Here is a 17,356-nt window from a genome sequence, read left to right as displayed (position 1 = left end):
GAAGTACAAGGACACATAAAAAAAGGGAAAAAAAACAAAAAGGTCCTCAGAACCGCCAGAAGCTTTAGAGTTCCTCTTTGGGGGGGGGGGGGGGGGGGGGGGGGAAGGGTAATCAGGAACATCAGAATGACGCTGATGAACATAAAAAGTATAGCCTTCATCAAAATCTTTGTCCACCCTAATCACGGAATCAGCAATCTTATCGTCTCATTCGTCGTCACTGTTCTTCCATATCAAGGCCGAATAGTCTTAGTTTGGGAGCTCGCATCACATGACTTGCTTCAATACAATATGGTGGATCTAAACCGCCTCATCTGAGTCACTCAACACAATCGGCTAAACAAGTCTATAAAAGATAATGAAGTCGCCTTGAACAAAGCACGATGAATACAAACAATTACAACTACGGTATCAATCAAAGGTCTAATCTCCTAAATTCAGATCACTCAATATTCATTACTTTTACTGCAAGAACGCCTAACTGCTCAATCGAAAAGATTTTCGAGTTCTTTTAAGTTTTCACCCCCCAGTTCGCGAGGAGAAAGTTCGAGATTAAACGAAACAGTCTCGCATCCTGAATGACAGCGGAAGGACAAATTTTGACGTCATCATATGGTAAAACTGGTTGTGCCCCTGACACTTCTAAAAAACTATCTAAAGGAGTAAGGCCTTCTCTCCCACGTAAAAAAGTAACCACCATCCCTTCACATAACTAAATGTGATAACTCCTAGACTATGTTTGGCTCGTGAGAAATGAATATGATTATCTAAATAACAATCCCTAATTTGATTAGTAATCACAATAGTTTGTGGAACTGTCTAATTTGATAGGATCTCAATTTGGGGTTTCCCCTTTAGGAGAATCTAATCCCATCCAACCCTCTGAGTTTGGGATTTCCCCTCTAGAAAAAATCTTAATTTGCTAGGATCTCAATTTCTTCTTCATTTTCGTGTACCAATCACCATTTCCTTCTCGTGCGCCAAACATAATCTTAAATGTTCAAGTCAAACTTAAACCAAATCTATTCCAACAAGTCTAGTGAGGAAGAAAAAAAAAATTCTTTAGTTTGATCCGACTAGGTTAGAGTTGAGGTCCATTTTTCCCATCCAAATCACCTGTACCAAATCTCTGCTGTGTTCTCTCTCTCTCTCTCTAGAATTCATTCATCTCATTTCAGTTAAAATAATAACAGAAAAAGTTAGTTATAGTTAGTTGCATCCATCAGCCTCTCTATCTACTATATATACTCTGACTACAGAGTTAACTCAATCTCACCATTGCTCTGTTTCCATCCCAACTATTCCCTCCCTGTCCTCTTTCTCTCTCTCTAGAATTTCTCATCTTCTGAAACTAAATCAAGAAAGCAAGAAACTATCTCGTTTTCTCTTTCTCTCTCTACAATTCTCAGAGCTTTGTCTGCATTCATCAATGGCCAATACCAAACCCCATTACCTTTTTATCTTCTTCCTCCTATTCATCTCCACTTTCACCAAAATCAACTCTGAATCATCAAATTCATCACCTACCCATCCTCCAATTTCTTTCAAACCCATCAAAAACCCATCTGAAGAAAACCTTGAAACCATCATGAATGTAATATCCAGCAAGAAAGATTTCAGAAAATGGGCAGAAATTCTATCTGAAACTAATAATTCAAGAACATTCCCTCTCACTGCAACTATCTTCATTCCAACTGATAATGCTCTCACTAATATCACATCTCTTCAATGGAATTCATCAGTTTTTGCTTACCATGTAATTCAACAGAAACTCACTTTCTCTCTCCTCCAATCATTCAAAATTGGTTCAAGAATCCCAACCCTTCTTCCAAACAATACAATTCTTGTCACAAACAACTCAGTATCAAATTACACACTTGACAACTCTGAAATAACTCATCCTGATCTTTATAATAATGGAGTAATTAGTGTTCATGGAATTGGGTCTCTTTTCAATTACTCTGTTTATGGTGGTGGTGAGATTGATATTATTATTGATCATAAAGGCCATCAAGATTCAATTCCAAGTACACCTTATCAGACATCGGATATGAGGCAATTCTTACCACATTTTGTCTTGGTCTTTGGTGTGATCTTAATTACGCACAATCATTTGATTCTTCAGCATCAAGATCTATTTCGCGACATAATCGTTCTTTCTTTTAAAGTCTACCCTCACTTCTTTATTATCTGTTTCTTCGTGATGAAATTTTTTGAACATATTAATCATGAAGAAGATTGATCTATGGAGGATATCAGTTCATCAAATCTAATCAGATATAAGAATGCAAATTAAACTGGATTGTGCTTATATTTTCCTGTGCCTTTAAAGGATCTAGTCTTTGTCTTTCTTGAAGATTTATCAGATTTTGCTGCCTCTAGTCCATTGAAGAACTGTAATTTTGTTTTTTCTTTAGGTTGTTTTGTTAATTGTGTTGATCTTCTGTATTACTTCTTTGATGAACTCAATGCAAAAACAGTACTTCTTGTTCAAGAATTTTGTTTCTTCTTAACCATCTTCTATTGTGTGTGTGTGTAGAGAGAGAGAGAGAGAGAGAGAGAGAGAGAGAGAGGTGCAACAACAGAACATAAAATCCAAATGCTGAATGAAACATAATGAGATAACATTTTCAAATACAACATTTCTTTTCAATAGATCATAATACTCGAAAAATAACGAAAAGGCTTATAATAGAAAGCCTATAATATCAAGATGATTAGGGTTTTACATTTTACAAACCCAACAACGACAACAACGAAAAACAAAAGGCCGTGAACAGACGCAAACACGAACGAGGCAATGCCACCACCTACTATATAAATTCAGAACAAATGCAAATTTCCCCTGGCCTTATATAAAACCTTATTTCCATAGCAGGGCGGCGATCTTTAGTAGTAGCAGCAGTAGTAGTTGTAGTAGTAGTAGTAGTAATATGTCTAAATTACTTAACCATCAAGCAGAAAGAGTATTGAAATTACCCGGATTTCATGAAACGAGAATTAGAATGATCATAGATCGAGGAAGACGAATTCTTCGACAGCTTGAACCTCTCCAATACGCTTAAGAGTATCCTTATCGGGTTCTTCGTCTACTCCAATTGCCATAATAGCTTGTTTCCTTGCACCAACTCTACCAACACTCATGAAATTCACATTAACATTTTGTTCACCAAGAATACTTCCAACTTGTCCAATCATACCAGGTTGATCCACTTGCCTACACAAAATTAGGTTTCCTTCTAGACTTACGTCGACACTGAATGATCCAACACAAGTCAAGTGTGGCTTTCCTCCTTTTACTTTTCCCTCGATGGTTATCTCACCATTTTCCAAATTAGCGCTAGCAAATTTGGATTCAACATTTGAGATTCGGACTTGAATTGTGTCAACTGGAAACTCGGGTGGTGAGTCGACCATTACTCTTTCTTCGCTAATCCGGAGACCCTTTTCTTTCGCTATGAAATCAGCATTGACAAGGTTGACGAAAGTGGTTGAGATTGGTTCGATTATACCTTTAGTGATCATGGCTCGGAGAAGTCTGGTGTCTAAATCATCTGGGTCTCTAGCTGATTTGTAAACCACTTTGACAGACTTAATACCACTTCCTCCAGCTACTAATTGTACTGCCAGCCTTCCTAGCTTCTCTGCCAAAACGACGTATGGGGCAAGTTCTGATAGAACCTGCAAATTACGAATACTTCTTGTGTCAGAATAGCAGAACAAGAGTCGATAATAAATTCATACACCTCCGGTAGTGTAAGATAATAAAGAGTAGTGTTAAAAGGCCGATCCTATCTAACCATATCACATGCTTATGTGTAAATGTCATCTTAACGATATGACCACTGGAACCATACAAGTTGCCATATAATTAGATGACACGGCAAAGTCACATCTTCGTCTTACCTCGGGAGGAACCATGGGAGCATTCACAGCGGTTGCAGAAAGCTCCCCGTTAAGTGCTCCAACCACAGCCTCGGCAATTTCGATTGCAACGCCTTCCTGGAAAATTTATGTTCGATGGTAACAGGAATTAAGAGTCAGACTCAGGAAAAAAAACTATATGGAGATTCTCGAGTTATGATCATGTAAAAATTGACAGGTATACAAACCTGAGCTTCTTTCGTGCTAGCACCAAGGTGAGGTGTGACTGTTACATTTTCATGTTGCACTAACTTGCTATCTTGGGGTGGGGGTTCCACCGTGAACACATCAAGAGCAGCCTGTTCACAATCATAAACATCTATCCTTATTATTGCATAGCAAAAGAAGCGGTTCCACTAGTACGAAACCAATTGTGGTTATGATTTTTGCTATTTAATGGAACCCAAAGAGTAGCCAAAAAGAACGAATTCAGATTGCCTTCAAATTATGTTTCATTTGGTCTTTCTATAGCTATGACATTGTTAGGGAATCTAGAATGTCTAAACCGAGATCTGATTTTGAATCCATCTTAGTCGCCCGTAAAATAAGTCTTGAGTTAGAACCCATACTTTGAAGCAAACTGAAATTACTATTTTCCCCTAATAAAAACAAGTGAAATTGAGATATGTCCACTTGAATTCAGAAAAATCCAACTTAGGCAAGTCAGTTTTAGACAAAGAAACACTCAGAGAATCTAAATACCAAACAATACCTGAGCGACGATTCCACTATCAAGTGCCCTGACAAGAGCATCTTCGTCTATAACTCCACCTCTTGCCACATTAACAATTCGAACTCCCTTCTTCATCTTTGCAAAATTTTCGTCATTGAAGACCTTTGAAGTAGTAGGAGTAAGTGGCATATGGAGAGAGACAAAATCTGCTGTTGAGATGGCCTTGTCAAAAGAGACCAACTCCACACCCACAGCACGAGCTCTATCAGCAGGTGCATATGGATCGTGAGCAATAACGTGCATCCCTAAACCTTTTGCACGTCTAGCAACTTCGGATCCAACTTTCCCAAACCCCATAACAGCCAGTGTCTTCCCAACCAGTGAAACACCGACGTATTTGTTTCTTTCCCATTTCCCTATAAAATGTATCAAACAATTTTTATGTTATTCTGCCTCAAGTAAACAATTCAAACATGTTATAAAAGTATCAATTCGAGTCCAACAACACAAAGATAAGATAACTTTATCAAGAAACTTCTGGAAATCTAAATTTTCCACAACAACTATTAAAAAAGTATAAACATTAATAGCCGATGAAATAAATTACTTCCAATTTAGATCGAGTTAGATAAAGTTTGAAACTTTAATAAGTTCTCTGAGTTTAGATCCAGAACAAGAAATCAAGCCACATATAGGCTTCAAAACTTTGGTTGATCTAGCATGATCAACATTTATATTGTGGATCCGCTGAAGAACTTGTAAACATGTGTTTCTTACTTGACGGCAACGTGCAATGAATAGAAAAATATACGAGATCAGAACCTAGTTGCATTTTGATTGACTGATCTGATATTAAGAGATTCCAAATTGAGCTATTTAAAAAGATTATATGAATCTGAAGTAGTATTTAAGTAGTAGTTCCTGAAACGTGTAATTTTTTTCAAATCACAGATTTCTTTGGTAGGTGAATTTTGCACATGACAAGATCAAATTTGTTATATATAATAAGTTGCAGATCTAAAAAGGAAGAACTTCCAAAATGACCCTAATTTAAACTTATATAAATTACCTTCCATAGATATCATAAATTCCTATTTCTATTGTTTTAGATTTCTCACCCAACAAAATCAAATGCTAGGAGGGGACCAACCATTCTCACAATTTTTAGGGCACAGGAAACTGTATACAAACAAATTCTGCAAAAAATCTCCATGAATAAGGTAAATAGGAGAAGAAGAAAACAAATACTAACTTGTTTTAACAGATCTTTTAGATTTAGGGCATGAATAACATAAATCAAACTTCATGAACTCTAATACCTTTTTAAAATCAATTTAATCAAATACTTTTGTTAGAATATAAACGGAAAAAATTAAACAAATCAAGATTATAAACAAAATTGAAACGAATTCCTTCAAGAAAACAGATCTAAGTTATAATTTCCAAAAGTTTACCAGATTTCATTGAAGCATCAGATTGAGCTACATTTCGAGCCATTGAAGAAAGAAGAGCAATTCCATGTTCAGCAGCGGCAATAGTATTAGCTGTAGGAGCATTAACAACAAGACAACCGAATTCAGTAGCAGCTTGAAGATCAACATTATCTATTCCAACTCCAGCTCTTCCAACAACCTTCAAACGACCTTTCGCCGCTTCAAAAACTTCTCTAGTAACTTTCGTACCACTTCTAACAATCAAAGCATCACAAAGCGAAATCTTCGAACAAAGTTCTTCAGGAGAAAGATTATATGAACAATCAATATTACCAAAGCTTCGTAAAAGTTGTAATCCAGCTTCACCAAGTTTTTCAGAAACAAGTATAGTAGGTTTTGAATCTGAAGAAGTTAGTTCAGATTTTTCTCCTTTAGAAACTGAAATATCTCGAGATTCTATTGTTTGAATCGCATTTTTAACGACGAGACATGGAGATCTAATCCGAGAAGAAGAAGAAGAAGATTTCAATGAAATTGTTGTTGAAGATGATTTGAAAATAGGTATTAAAGAAGAAGAAGAATAAGATCGATCTGAAACTGATGAATTAGATGAAGAAATTCTAGGAGTAACAATTATTTTAGATGAAGCTAACGCCATTAAAGATATTCTTCTAGAGAGAGAAATTCAGACAAGAATTTAGAGAGAGAAAGAAAGAAGAGAAAAGACAGAGAATGCGAGAGACTTGGAGCAGAGAGTTTCGTGGAACAAAATCAGTCTTTATAAGTGCAATTTGTGCACAGAAAAAGTTGTTTTTTTTTGGGTAAATAGTAAAAAAACCGATTTTACTTATAAAATTCGTGTCGTAGATTCTATTAGCCCTACTACCACACAAGAGTATATAAATCTTAGCGGCTAAAAAGTAGGAAGAAAATGTTTATTTTAATGAATGGTGGTCTTCTTCCTAGTGGAAAGCCCCACGCTTTGAAAAGCATAAACATTAACCTTATATATAAAGATGACCACATGAAAGGAAGCCCACTAAATAGAAGTCACTTGGATAGTTGGATGTAGTAGAAATAAAGATAACTACGCAATTAATCTTCAACTATCTACCTATCGAACTCGAAGTGAATGTGACTGAAATGAGAAGATTGATATTGCACAAAACTCTTTCAAAGTAGCTCTCTAGCTATGTGAAGGAGATGTATCCAACAATTTAAGATTATGTACTCTACTACTCTGCATAGTTATGTATTGTATTCTGCATAGTTATATAAGCCACTTAGAATGAGACTATTGTATGGAAAAAAAAATTCAAACGACCATCCGATGATCTATCATAGAAACATTCGAGTTGTCTCGGTGGCAGAATCAAAGATGAATATTTTCGTTAAGATGATGATTAAATCATAAATATCTATACTAGAAAAATTATCTAAACTTTTTGATGCCTTTGAATCTCGACGTAAAAAGTGGAAACTCTGTACCCCATAGATATTTGATAAAATGGTGTCTGATAAATTCCCAAAGCTAGTTATCAATATGGTTTTCTTTATTGAAATATCACCGTGGGTTACTTAACATTGTCGTAATGAATTGATGGTTTTGTTATATATCTCTATTTTGAGAAGGAAAATGCGGATACAACTTACGATAGATAAGGCCAAAAGTTGTAACTATAATTGATATTATGTCGTCAAATTTTCAAAAAGTTTTAAATTAGAGATTAACTTACATAATCAAGTGATAACAAAAGTGAATTACTAAAGCAATACACGTAAAGATGTTCTATCCATAATGTCAAACAACTATTTGCTATTGTTGTTACGTGTCTCTTTTTTTTTGTTGAAAGTAGTGAAATCTATCCTATTAAAACAAACGTAAATACTTATTTTTCGTAAGGAGATGAAGTAAGATGAAAGATTCTTTATTATGTTAAACTTTGTTGGCTCTCCTAAAACTAGAGGATTAGCAACTAACCAGTTAATTTTTATTTTTATTGGAGCTATTCGGGGATCCATGCGTTAGGAGTTGTTACAAATTTATTCAATTTAGTGGTTTTCGAGAATCCGAAGTCCCCCATCCCCACCTTCTAAAATTGAAATAGACTATTACTTAATTACCACTAGTGACTGAACCCTAAAACATATTTGCAACAAAAAAAATAAAAAATAAATTCAACTTTCGGAGTTTCAACCCAACTGCTGGGTGCTTCAACCAGAGAGCTCTGAGACTGGACTCCTTTCCCCTCGAGCTTCTATTTGAGAGTCCGAACGAGATGGGCTCCTAATCCCAATATGACTGGGGGGGGGGGGGGGGGGGGGGGGGGTCCCAAAAGTCACATTTAGGCGGGTCACCTAAAGAAAAGGGATCCACTTCATTTTCTTTTCTTTTTATTTATTTTTTAAATCTGATTTGTTTCATTTATTTTAAATCTTCTTTTTATTCTTTCTCTTATTTTTTGTTTATCTTTTTAAATTTCTCTCTTTAAAATAATATCAAATTTAAAACATTTGAAATTAATAATTTATAGTATTTGGAAAGTGAAATCAAAGTCTCCCACACGTATATCCACACACATACGTGACCTGGGATCATGAACTTCTGTCGGGAAGCCGACATTTGAATTGGAAAAGTCAAGAGTTCCCAAAATTCAAGGACTCGCGATAGCCCAAACCCAATTAATTGTAGATGATCTGATTCAAGAGATTGAGTAGTGACGGAATTGTCACTTATGTCATTGAAGGGTTATATTACAACATCTTTTGAGCTTGAGGAAGACATCTTTTAAGCTTAACCAGGTTAGTAAAGTTATACTTCTCTTTTAACTCACAATAATCTGAACGATTAAATGATATTAGTATCATTATAATATAAGGAATGAGATTTGGTTTGTGCTTTGAGTAAAATAAAAATGCTAATTAACTAATATATTAAATAGAAGAAAAATGATTAGAGGTTCCGAAAGAACATGACTGGAATAAGGGCTAGTTTCGAGTAACGACAAGATGATTGAAATTGTACGGAGTAGCATTATTTTAGAGGGCCGGTTGTACCGGATCATCATGAGTTTGATTTACCTTTTCTTTTCATATTTCCTTTTTTATTGGAGCACATAACTTGTGGGGGAAAGGGTGGGGTTCTCTTTTGCTGCTTTTCGAGTGACTATAAATATTCCATCAGACTGTAAAATAACCTTAATGACCCTCACCTACTAATTTTGAAGTCCATTAATGACAAAGTTGCCCTTATATTTTTGGGGTTACAAAGTTTTATATTGGAGGGAGACTCTGAATTTTTTTTAAAGTGTCTATCAACGGCTGGCTATCGGTAACCTACGTGAACCGCTGCGATCTTTTCAAGTATCCATACATGTCTGCCCTAGATCTTGCAACTCGGTGGCGCATGACCTTACCCATTTGAATATAGCCCTTGACGACGGATAATTTGGTTGTTTAGTCCTCGAAGTTATTAACTTTCACTTTGTTTTTTCTTTTTTGTTGATGTACTAGAACTAGTGTATCTTTTTCTATTAATGGTAATGAACTTCATCCCAAAAAAATAATAATAACACTTATAAGTGCTTAAGGGAAGTTTTATAGGCAATGCTCTCTATTGTTAAGGACAATGGTGTTAAAAACATCCTGTTTATACCATATCTAGGTTAGAGGCAATGTAGGTAAACTTGTCCTTTATATAGTAAATCTAGGTCATCCATCTTTTTAAGGTATTTGGAATATATAAGAGAGGAAAGGAAGAAGGACGATGAATTCATTATTTCTCTAAGATTCATTCACCAGATTCATCGTTAATGTCTTTTATGATTATATCAACACTCTTTGACCAGTCTGCTACACATATTGGAACAACGATATGTCGTCCATTGAAGATAAATTGAAGTTGGAGTTACTTAGGGTGTGTTTGATATCTCCAATTTCCATGGAAATAAAAGAATTTCCATGGAAATAGGTATTTCCACCGTTTGATACGAAGTGTAATTCCATGGCTTTAATTCCTTGGGGAATCTATTTTCATGAAATAGTCCACTTTTAATTCCTTGGCCCCCCTCGGAATTAATTTCTGTAGAAAGCCAAAAATCAAAATAAAAATATTTTAATGTATTCGGATACTTGAAACCTAATTTTATCTCCATATATGTTCAAAATGATATTTTTACCCATAAAATTTAACAAAATAACTTTTTTACTTATACATTGGGCAAATGACATTTTTGTCTTTTTTACGAAATGACATGTTTACAAAGTTGTCAAAATTACATTTTGGATTTTTATAGCCAAAATTACATTCTTACGCTTTTATAATATGAAATTGACATTTTACCTTATGTTGTCAAAATGACATTTTTACCCTCGTATAATATCAAAATGACATTTTTACCCAGAAATTAGTAAAGTGACCCAAGGTTAAATAATTTTGCAACATAGGGGTAAAAATATAATTTTGAAAACATGAGGGTAAAAATGTAATTTAGACAACATAAGGATGAAAATGTATTTTTTGCAAAAGTATCATTTAGACTACATAAAGAGTAAATAAAAACTCTTAATTGAATATTATATTCGTAAAAGTTAGTTGTCAACCAAATAACAGATTTCGTAATTCCACGGAATAATAAATGACTGCCAAACGAAAGAATTCTTATTTCCACGGAGTAAATTCCGTGGAAGACTTTCCATGGAACTCTTGTATTTACATGGAATTGTTTCCCTGATATCAAACACAACCTTAATTCAAATTCTCATTTATAGGATGTGTCATCAATTTTAACCATTAGGGTCTGAGCATCTCCTTTGTTTTTGATCTTTCCTCTCTAATTAATTAGTAAGATGGTAAAGGGTTTGCTGTGACATTATTTCTCTTATTCCTCATACGTCTCAACTCTAAGACTCTTCATTACAAACCCTAATTTGAGATTTGGAATAAGGTAGTTTCTACTATCACTCATCATCCTTAGATCCCTAATTTCCTTCACTTTACATCTCCGACAAGGCGTTCAGACATGCGAGATAAGCCGAGACATGTCAAAGGAGTTGTTTTGCAGACGAAATCAGCATTGGCCGGTGATATGCAATATTGAGTTTGGATATCATACTTCATATATAATATAGAATAAGCATAATAATATTCACGACCTTCAAGGTCTCCTTAGTGATCTTTAGAATCTTTAATTTGTGACCTTTAGGGCCTTTTTTATTTTATTCTTGCAATCTTGTATTTCTCTCCCTTCATGTTGTCTTTACTTTGGCAAGTTTCATGTTGTTATTTACTTTAGTCAATCCATGTTGTACTCAAAGGAGTCAAAACTATCAAAACCATGTAATTTGTTAGATTGTATTCAATCTATGAATAAAATTCTGGTTTATCTCAACAAAAAAAACACTGGCAATTAAATGCTTAGGGGAAGTTTTATATGCAACGCTCTCTGTTGTTAAAGACAATGTTGTTAAAAACATCAAATTTATTAGGGTTATTTCCCTAATGGCCCCCAACTTTGTGACCAGCTTCCTGCCTTGCCCCCTACTTTACAAGAAATACCCATATGGCCCCCTTCCGTTATAACACCGTTACTCTCTCTCTTCCATTTCTTTTCTCTCTCCTCCAGCATGTGTTCTCTCTCTGCCACCTCGTTAAACCAGCCACATCATCGTCTTCACCGGCCGGCGACCTTCAAACTTTTTTTTTTCTCTCTCTCTCTCTAAAAAAAAAAAAATTTTTTTTATAAAAATTCTCTCTCTCTAACTCCGGCGAAGGGAAACCTTCGCCGGAGCTAGGTCTGTTCATCACGAACAGACCAGATCAGGGTCTGTTCGTGATGAACAGACCCAGATCGCCGGAGTTAGAGAGAGAGGTGAGAGAATTTTTATAAATTTTTTTTTTTTAGAGAGAGAGAGAAAAAAAAAGTTTGAAGGTCGCCGGTCGGAAATTTGGCCGGCCGGCGACCCTGCCGGTGAAGACGATGATGTGGCTGGTTTAACGAGGTGGCAGAGAGAGAAAACATGCTGGAGGAGAGAGAAAAGAAATGGAAGAGAGAGAGTAACGGTGTTATAACGGAAGGGGGCCATATGGGTATTTCTTGTAAAGTAGGGGGTCAGGCAGGAAGCTGGTCACAAAGTTGGGGGCCATTAGGGAAATAACCCAATTTATAACATATCTAGGTTAGACGTAATGTAGGTAAACTTGTCCTTGTATTTTTATATAGGGAATTGTGTCGTTAGGTCAATGGTTAAATCAAATTTGACATAACCGACCTTCCTTTGCTGGCAAAAGGTTACAGACCGTCGACTTTCAACCAAATTTATTTATTTATTCATCTTTTTCTGTTTCTTCCTTCTTCTTCTTCTTTTTTCCCTGCAAAGTATAGAGAGTAAAGTAGAAGAAGATGAAGAGAGAAAAATGAGGCAGAAATTAAAAAATTAACTACGGTTGCTGTCGTGAGACTGCCATTAAGTGATGAGGTGGCGAGAGGGAGAGAGAAAGCAGAAGTGGGTGATCAATACCTTAAAAAATGAGGGATAAAAGAATTGCCTCCTATAATACGTGGTCAACTTGTTTTGGCTAAGTCTTGGGTGAAAATCACACCGCCTTTAACAAATATAAGCATACCCTACAAAAGTTTTCAATCAAAACATTTTTTAGACTAATACCACGAGAGGTTCCCAAATCATAAAACCTCCTCCAACTTTCGGAGCTTTTAAATTTTTGGGAGCCTTTGGGATTAACTCAAATAAAGGCCTCCCAACTCAAATCTGTTTTTGTTGTGCATGCGCAATATATGTGCACGAGACCTTTATTACAAATTTCAAATATACAATTATTGGCTCCAAATTTAGAATTTATAAATACGACTACTCATCCGTAAAATTTTCTACACTCACTTATCCATTAAATTTTTTATATTTTTCTTCAATACTAAATTTATTTTCATTATTTTTTTCTTCTTTTATTTAACAAAAATTTATTTTTATTGTGTCTTTTTTTCTTGATTGAGATAATATGTAGCACCCTCACTTTAGACAGGTGCCGCTAACAAAAAAATAGGGGCCCAAATAACAAAACCCTTATAATTCTAAAACCCTTTCCAACTCCTTGTTTTCTCCTTTTGTTTGTTGCAGCCCGTGAGAGCATTTTAGAGTGAGAAGTGAGGTTTTAGAGAGAAAGTGAAGAAGAAGAAGAAGGAGCATCAAATGGCCTTTGTTGGTGGTTGGATTTCTCCTTGTTTGTGCTACAAATCAGGTAGGTTTCTTCTTCCCTATAGTTTACATAGCCCTCTTCAATTTCAGACCTAGTTTTGAATAGTTAGAACTATAATAGCTTTAAACTATCAATGTTTGCTAGGTTATCATCAACTTAGACTAAATTAATGATACAATAGACATCTAGTATGATTATAAGTTATTTCCAACAACGATACAATAACGCTGGACCATTATAGTTATACTAATGAAGTGTATATATACACCCGGACAACAACCTAAACTATTAGGGGTATACAAATAGAGTATAAATACCCCCGGACAGCAGCCTAGATGCTAAGAATTACTTGTGTTTATGTTATTGATGCTGACAATTGATGTTTGAGATCTAGATGATGTAGTATTTTGCATCTCTAGACGTACTTATGAAAGTAAACCCATTGTAATAGGTTATAGTGATATTATAACCAATACTTATCATGTCTGTCTCGTTTGGTTTTATGAGATGATATGTCTAAGAATCGGAACATGATTGCTATGAATATTTATGTGTATTATATTGCTTTAGGTTGTTAACCTGGAAAGCATAGGCTAGTCGAAACTAAGAATAGTTGACTCGACATTTAGGTCAATTGCAAACACTAGTTATTGATGTGATATTGGATAACTTAGTGGACCATGGTCTTGAATTTTATTAATGGATTGAAGTAAGACTGGTTGGCTCGACATGTGGGTCGATGCAAACAGGGGTTTGCCAATGTGATATTGGATAACCAGTGGATCAAGGTCTTGAGTTCTAATATGGATTGACAGTTGTAATCCATAATTAATCAGTGGTTGTCTCGACATGGTGATCGTTGCAAACACAATTTCATTCTTGTGGACCGCATACTTCTAGTTTTGAGAAGTAATTTACCAACTAGAGGTTGGCTCGCCTCTTGCATAATTGTGATGTGCGGTGACCGAGAGGTCGCATGGTTTACTAGAAAATATTAAGTCGATGGAAAGACGATGACAAGTGAAGTCATCTCGTAGGTCCCTAAATTGGTCACAACCCTTTAAAAAAGTTGTATTGTACGATTCTCTTTAACCATGTAACAGGTGGCTTTAGTCGTGTTGGCTTGAAAGTGGTAAAACATTAGACTATGTTATTGTCTTTATCTATTCGACACTTTGTTTGTTGTTGGATTGATCTATTTAGACCGTAGGTACTTGAAAATCAACTAGCTGGGTTCTGACCCAGCCTACTATTTTTCAGGTGACAGAAACAGGGAATCGCCACCAGTTTGATCTCAGCTCGTCAGTTCAGAGCTTCTTTCGTAGTTTTTCCCTTTCGAGGGTATTTTTTTTCAGACAAGTTTATCAATTGATGTAACTGGATACTCCAAAGATTATTATTCAATTTATTCTTCATTAGTTTGGTTTATGATTTCTTGTGAGCTCCATGATATATATTTGTTGGTCATTATTTGGCTTTCATAATTACTATGTTGTGATTCCGTGGCAGAATGCCCTATATCTTGGTTTTCGTAGCGGCCAACGTGGAAACTGAGGCTTGGGGAGTTACATTATATGATATTCTATTTGGTTCATCTTCTCCTTGTAATCTCTCTTGTAGTGAAGGGTGTCACTCTCAAAAAAATTGGAGAGACTCAGAAGAAGTCGGAATAAGGACCATGACCCCTCATCAAATACGAGACCACGAAAAGTCTTTGCACATTTACTCTGTGACACTTTGATACATCTGGTCAATAGTAAACCATATGACTTGATTTTACACTAAGATGGCTTACACACATGACTTCACATATGTTAGAATTTTCCAACATAAAATATTAATGTTGTTGCATGTGTTGCGACAATTAAAGATTCTTAACATAATATTCTGTTAACACACTACTCTCGAGAATCAAGACCGACCCTAGCTCAAAGCCATCAAAGCGGTGGCTATGAGCCTCCACTTTTATAGGGCATCCTGACGAAATATTTAAGTTTATTTTATTTTCTGTTCAATATTTAGCACAAAAGTGGAATTAGTAGATTGGTCCATGCACTTGTTTGCAACACAACTGACCAAAGTCCGATTCCTCACAAATTCATTTTAGTTCATGTTTAAGGTTTATGTTGGAGAGAGTTTTCGTAGAAACTCTATGTTCACTAAAATTGTTAAGGAGAACATTTTAAATATTGAATCCAAAATTTTTTTTTTTGAGATTAAGAGCATCTCCAATGGGGCACTCAATCTCTAACACTTAGAGTGTCACATATGACTTTTTAGAGTTTTTGTTAAAAAACCATCTCCAATGGGGCACTTTGTTAGACACTCTATTGCGAGGTAGACACATTTATTATAAAGTGTCTAGAGAGAGAAACTCTAAAACTAGAGTGTCTCTTTGAGGCTCTCTAAGTGTCACTTTAAAATTTAAACCAATGGAAACCTTTGGATTTTGGTATAGGAAGAGCATTTTTTAGCAAAGGCAGTGCATTAGATAAAGAGAACACTCTTTTTAGAATAGGGAGGGATAACCATTTTTTTTAAATATCCCAAATTTATACTTTGGTCCCTCCCATCCAACTCTTTTGCACCAAAAGAGAGAGAAGAGAGAATTTGATTCGACCTAAAACCTTTGATCAAATCAAAGAGATATAAGAGAGATAAACATCCTGGAAAAAGAGAAAAGCCCTAAATTTGTTTGATTCTATTAAAAAGAGAGATATAGAGATAGAAACCTAAACCCTAGATGACTAACACAACACTCATCTCCATAGAGAGTTTGTAATTCTTGTTATTGCTTGATTTCTTTATAGATTTTTAGGATTTTAATACTAATTAAAGTAATTTTTGAAGATTTCAAGTATCAATATTGCAATGAAGAATACAAAAAAGGATGTAACTCGAAAAATATATAAGCGACATTTACATAAAAAAAATTCCGCTTAGCATAAATAAGAATTCATGAATACTAACTGAAAATTTTAAAAAAAATTCGGCCAGAGAGGTTGAAAAAACAGACTAATTTCAGCCATCTCAGCCGAAATTTGGAGGACTATTTTCAGCGGGCCGGCCGAAATTTATTATCTTTTTCAATCGACCCAACCGAAATTTGTCATCTTTTTCAGCCGCTACGATCGAAATTTGTTGTTTTTTTCACCCAACCCCACCGGAATTTGTTGTTTTTTTCAGTCGGTCCAACCGAAAATTCTTTACGAGAAAAAACAACCTAAAATCCTAAAACGTTTGTTCAACCATAGAGGAAGACAAAAATGATATTGCTTTACCTGATACATATTTCTTCATTATATATGTCTTTGTTTAAGTCCATAACTTCGTTTAAGTTTATGTCCTTGTTTAAGTCGATGGTTTCGTTGAAGTCGATGTTTACGTTTAAGTCAAAGGAATCTTCTTTCTTGATGTAGGTTGCCTCCTTCATTAACGGTGGTTCCTCATCCATGAGATATTGAGGCATCATTAAAAGCTCGAAACTCAGACTATAGTGATGGTAAACTTTGCAAGTTTTTTTTTTATACTAATGGTGATGTTGATAGTAGTGACGATATTAGGGTTTTGGTTGTTTATGTGAGAGAAACTACAAGTGAATAAAATATTAGATTTATTATTAATTTTCATCTAAGTATTTCTATTTTGGCACTATTTATTAAATGATCCTTATAACGCTCTCCTTAAACTAATTTGGTAAAGGAATAGGAAATACATAAATTGACCTTTCTAACGCACTGCCTTTACTAAATAATGATCTTCCTGTACCAAACGCCAAACTTCTTCTTTTCAACTACTTTTTCCCTATTCAATTTAAGAGTGACATGTGTATTAAGTGGAGAGATTTTAGAAATTTCCATTGGAGACAAAAAAATCTAGAGTGTCTCTACATTGACGCTTAGAAAAGAAAATTATTATTTGACACTTGACAACTAGACTTTTAGAGTCTTTGTCAAAGTGTCCCATTGGAGATGCTCTAAGGAAAATGTTTCATTGATTTGTTCGAAATTAGGGTTTAATCTGTAATTTGGCAGCAGTAGATGACTAAGCACGTACTTCACGTGTATAACTGACTTCACACATGTTGAGTGGGTGACAAAGCGTGAGGGCAGC

The 17,356-nt window shown here is 35.1% G+C and overlaps 1 protein-coding gene across 1 annotated transcript; it reads right to left on the bottom strand.

Moving 5' to 3' along the window:
* Nucleotides 1-2,627: 2,627 nt before the first annotated feature.
* Nucleotides 2,628-6,780, bottom strand: LOC147556502 (D-3-phosphoglycerate dehydrogenase 1, chloroplastic-like). The gene is made up of 5 exons (XM_086664504.1): nt 6,052-6,780; nt 4,637-5,013; nt 4,113-4,223; nt 3,907-4,002; nt 2,628-3,681 (listed from the first exon to the last, which is right to left on the bottom strand). The coding sequence occupies exons 1-5, from the start codon at nt 6,686-6,688 to the stop codon at nt 3,010-3,012; spliced, it is 1,893 nt and encodes a 630-aa protein (XP_086520630.1). The 5' UTR covers nt 6,689-6,780; the 3' UTR covers nt 2,628-3,009.
* Nucleotides 6,781-17,356: the final 10,576 nt, after the last annotated feature.

Source organism: Eschscholzia californica, unplaced genomic scaffold, assembly GCF_041429995.1.
Source record: "Eschscholzia californica isolate CP2 unplaced genomic scaffold, dmEscCali1.0.p SCAF_2, whole genome shotgun sequence".
In the NCBI taxonomy this organism is placed as follows: Eukaryota; Viridiplantae; Streptophyta; class Magnoliopsida; order Ranunculales; family Papaveraceae; genus Eschscholzia; species Eschscholzia californica.
Note: the sequence above shows the minus strand (reverse complement) of the source record. Positions and strands in the feature narration are given on the sequence as shown.

Bases quoted from the DNA above. Each gene is read 5' to 3' on its own strand.
- LOC147556502 (XM_086664504.1), bottom strand. From the start codon at position 6,688: ATGGCGTTAGCTTCATCTAAAATAATTGTTACTCCTAGAATTTCTTCA. The intron at 5,014-6,051 runs GTAAACTTTTGG...TACATTTTATAG, and splicing joins TGATGCTTCAATGAAATCTG to GGAAATGGGAAAGAAACAAA. The intron at 3,682-3,906 runs GTAAGACGAAGA...CGTAATTTGCAG, and splicing joins CTCCCATGGTTCCTCCCGAG to GTTCTATCAGAACTTGCCCC.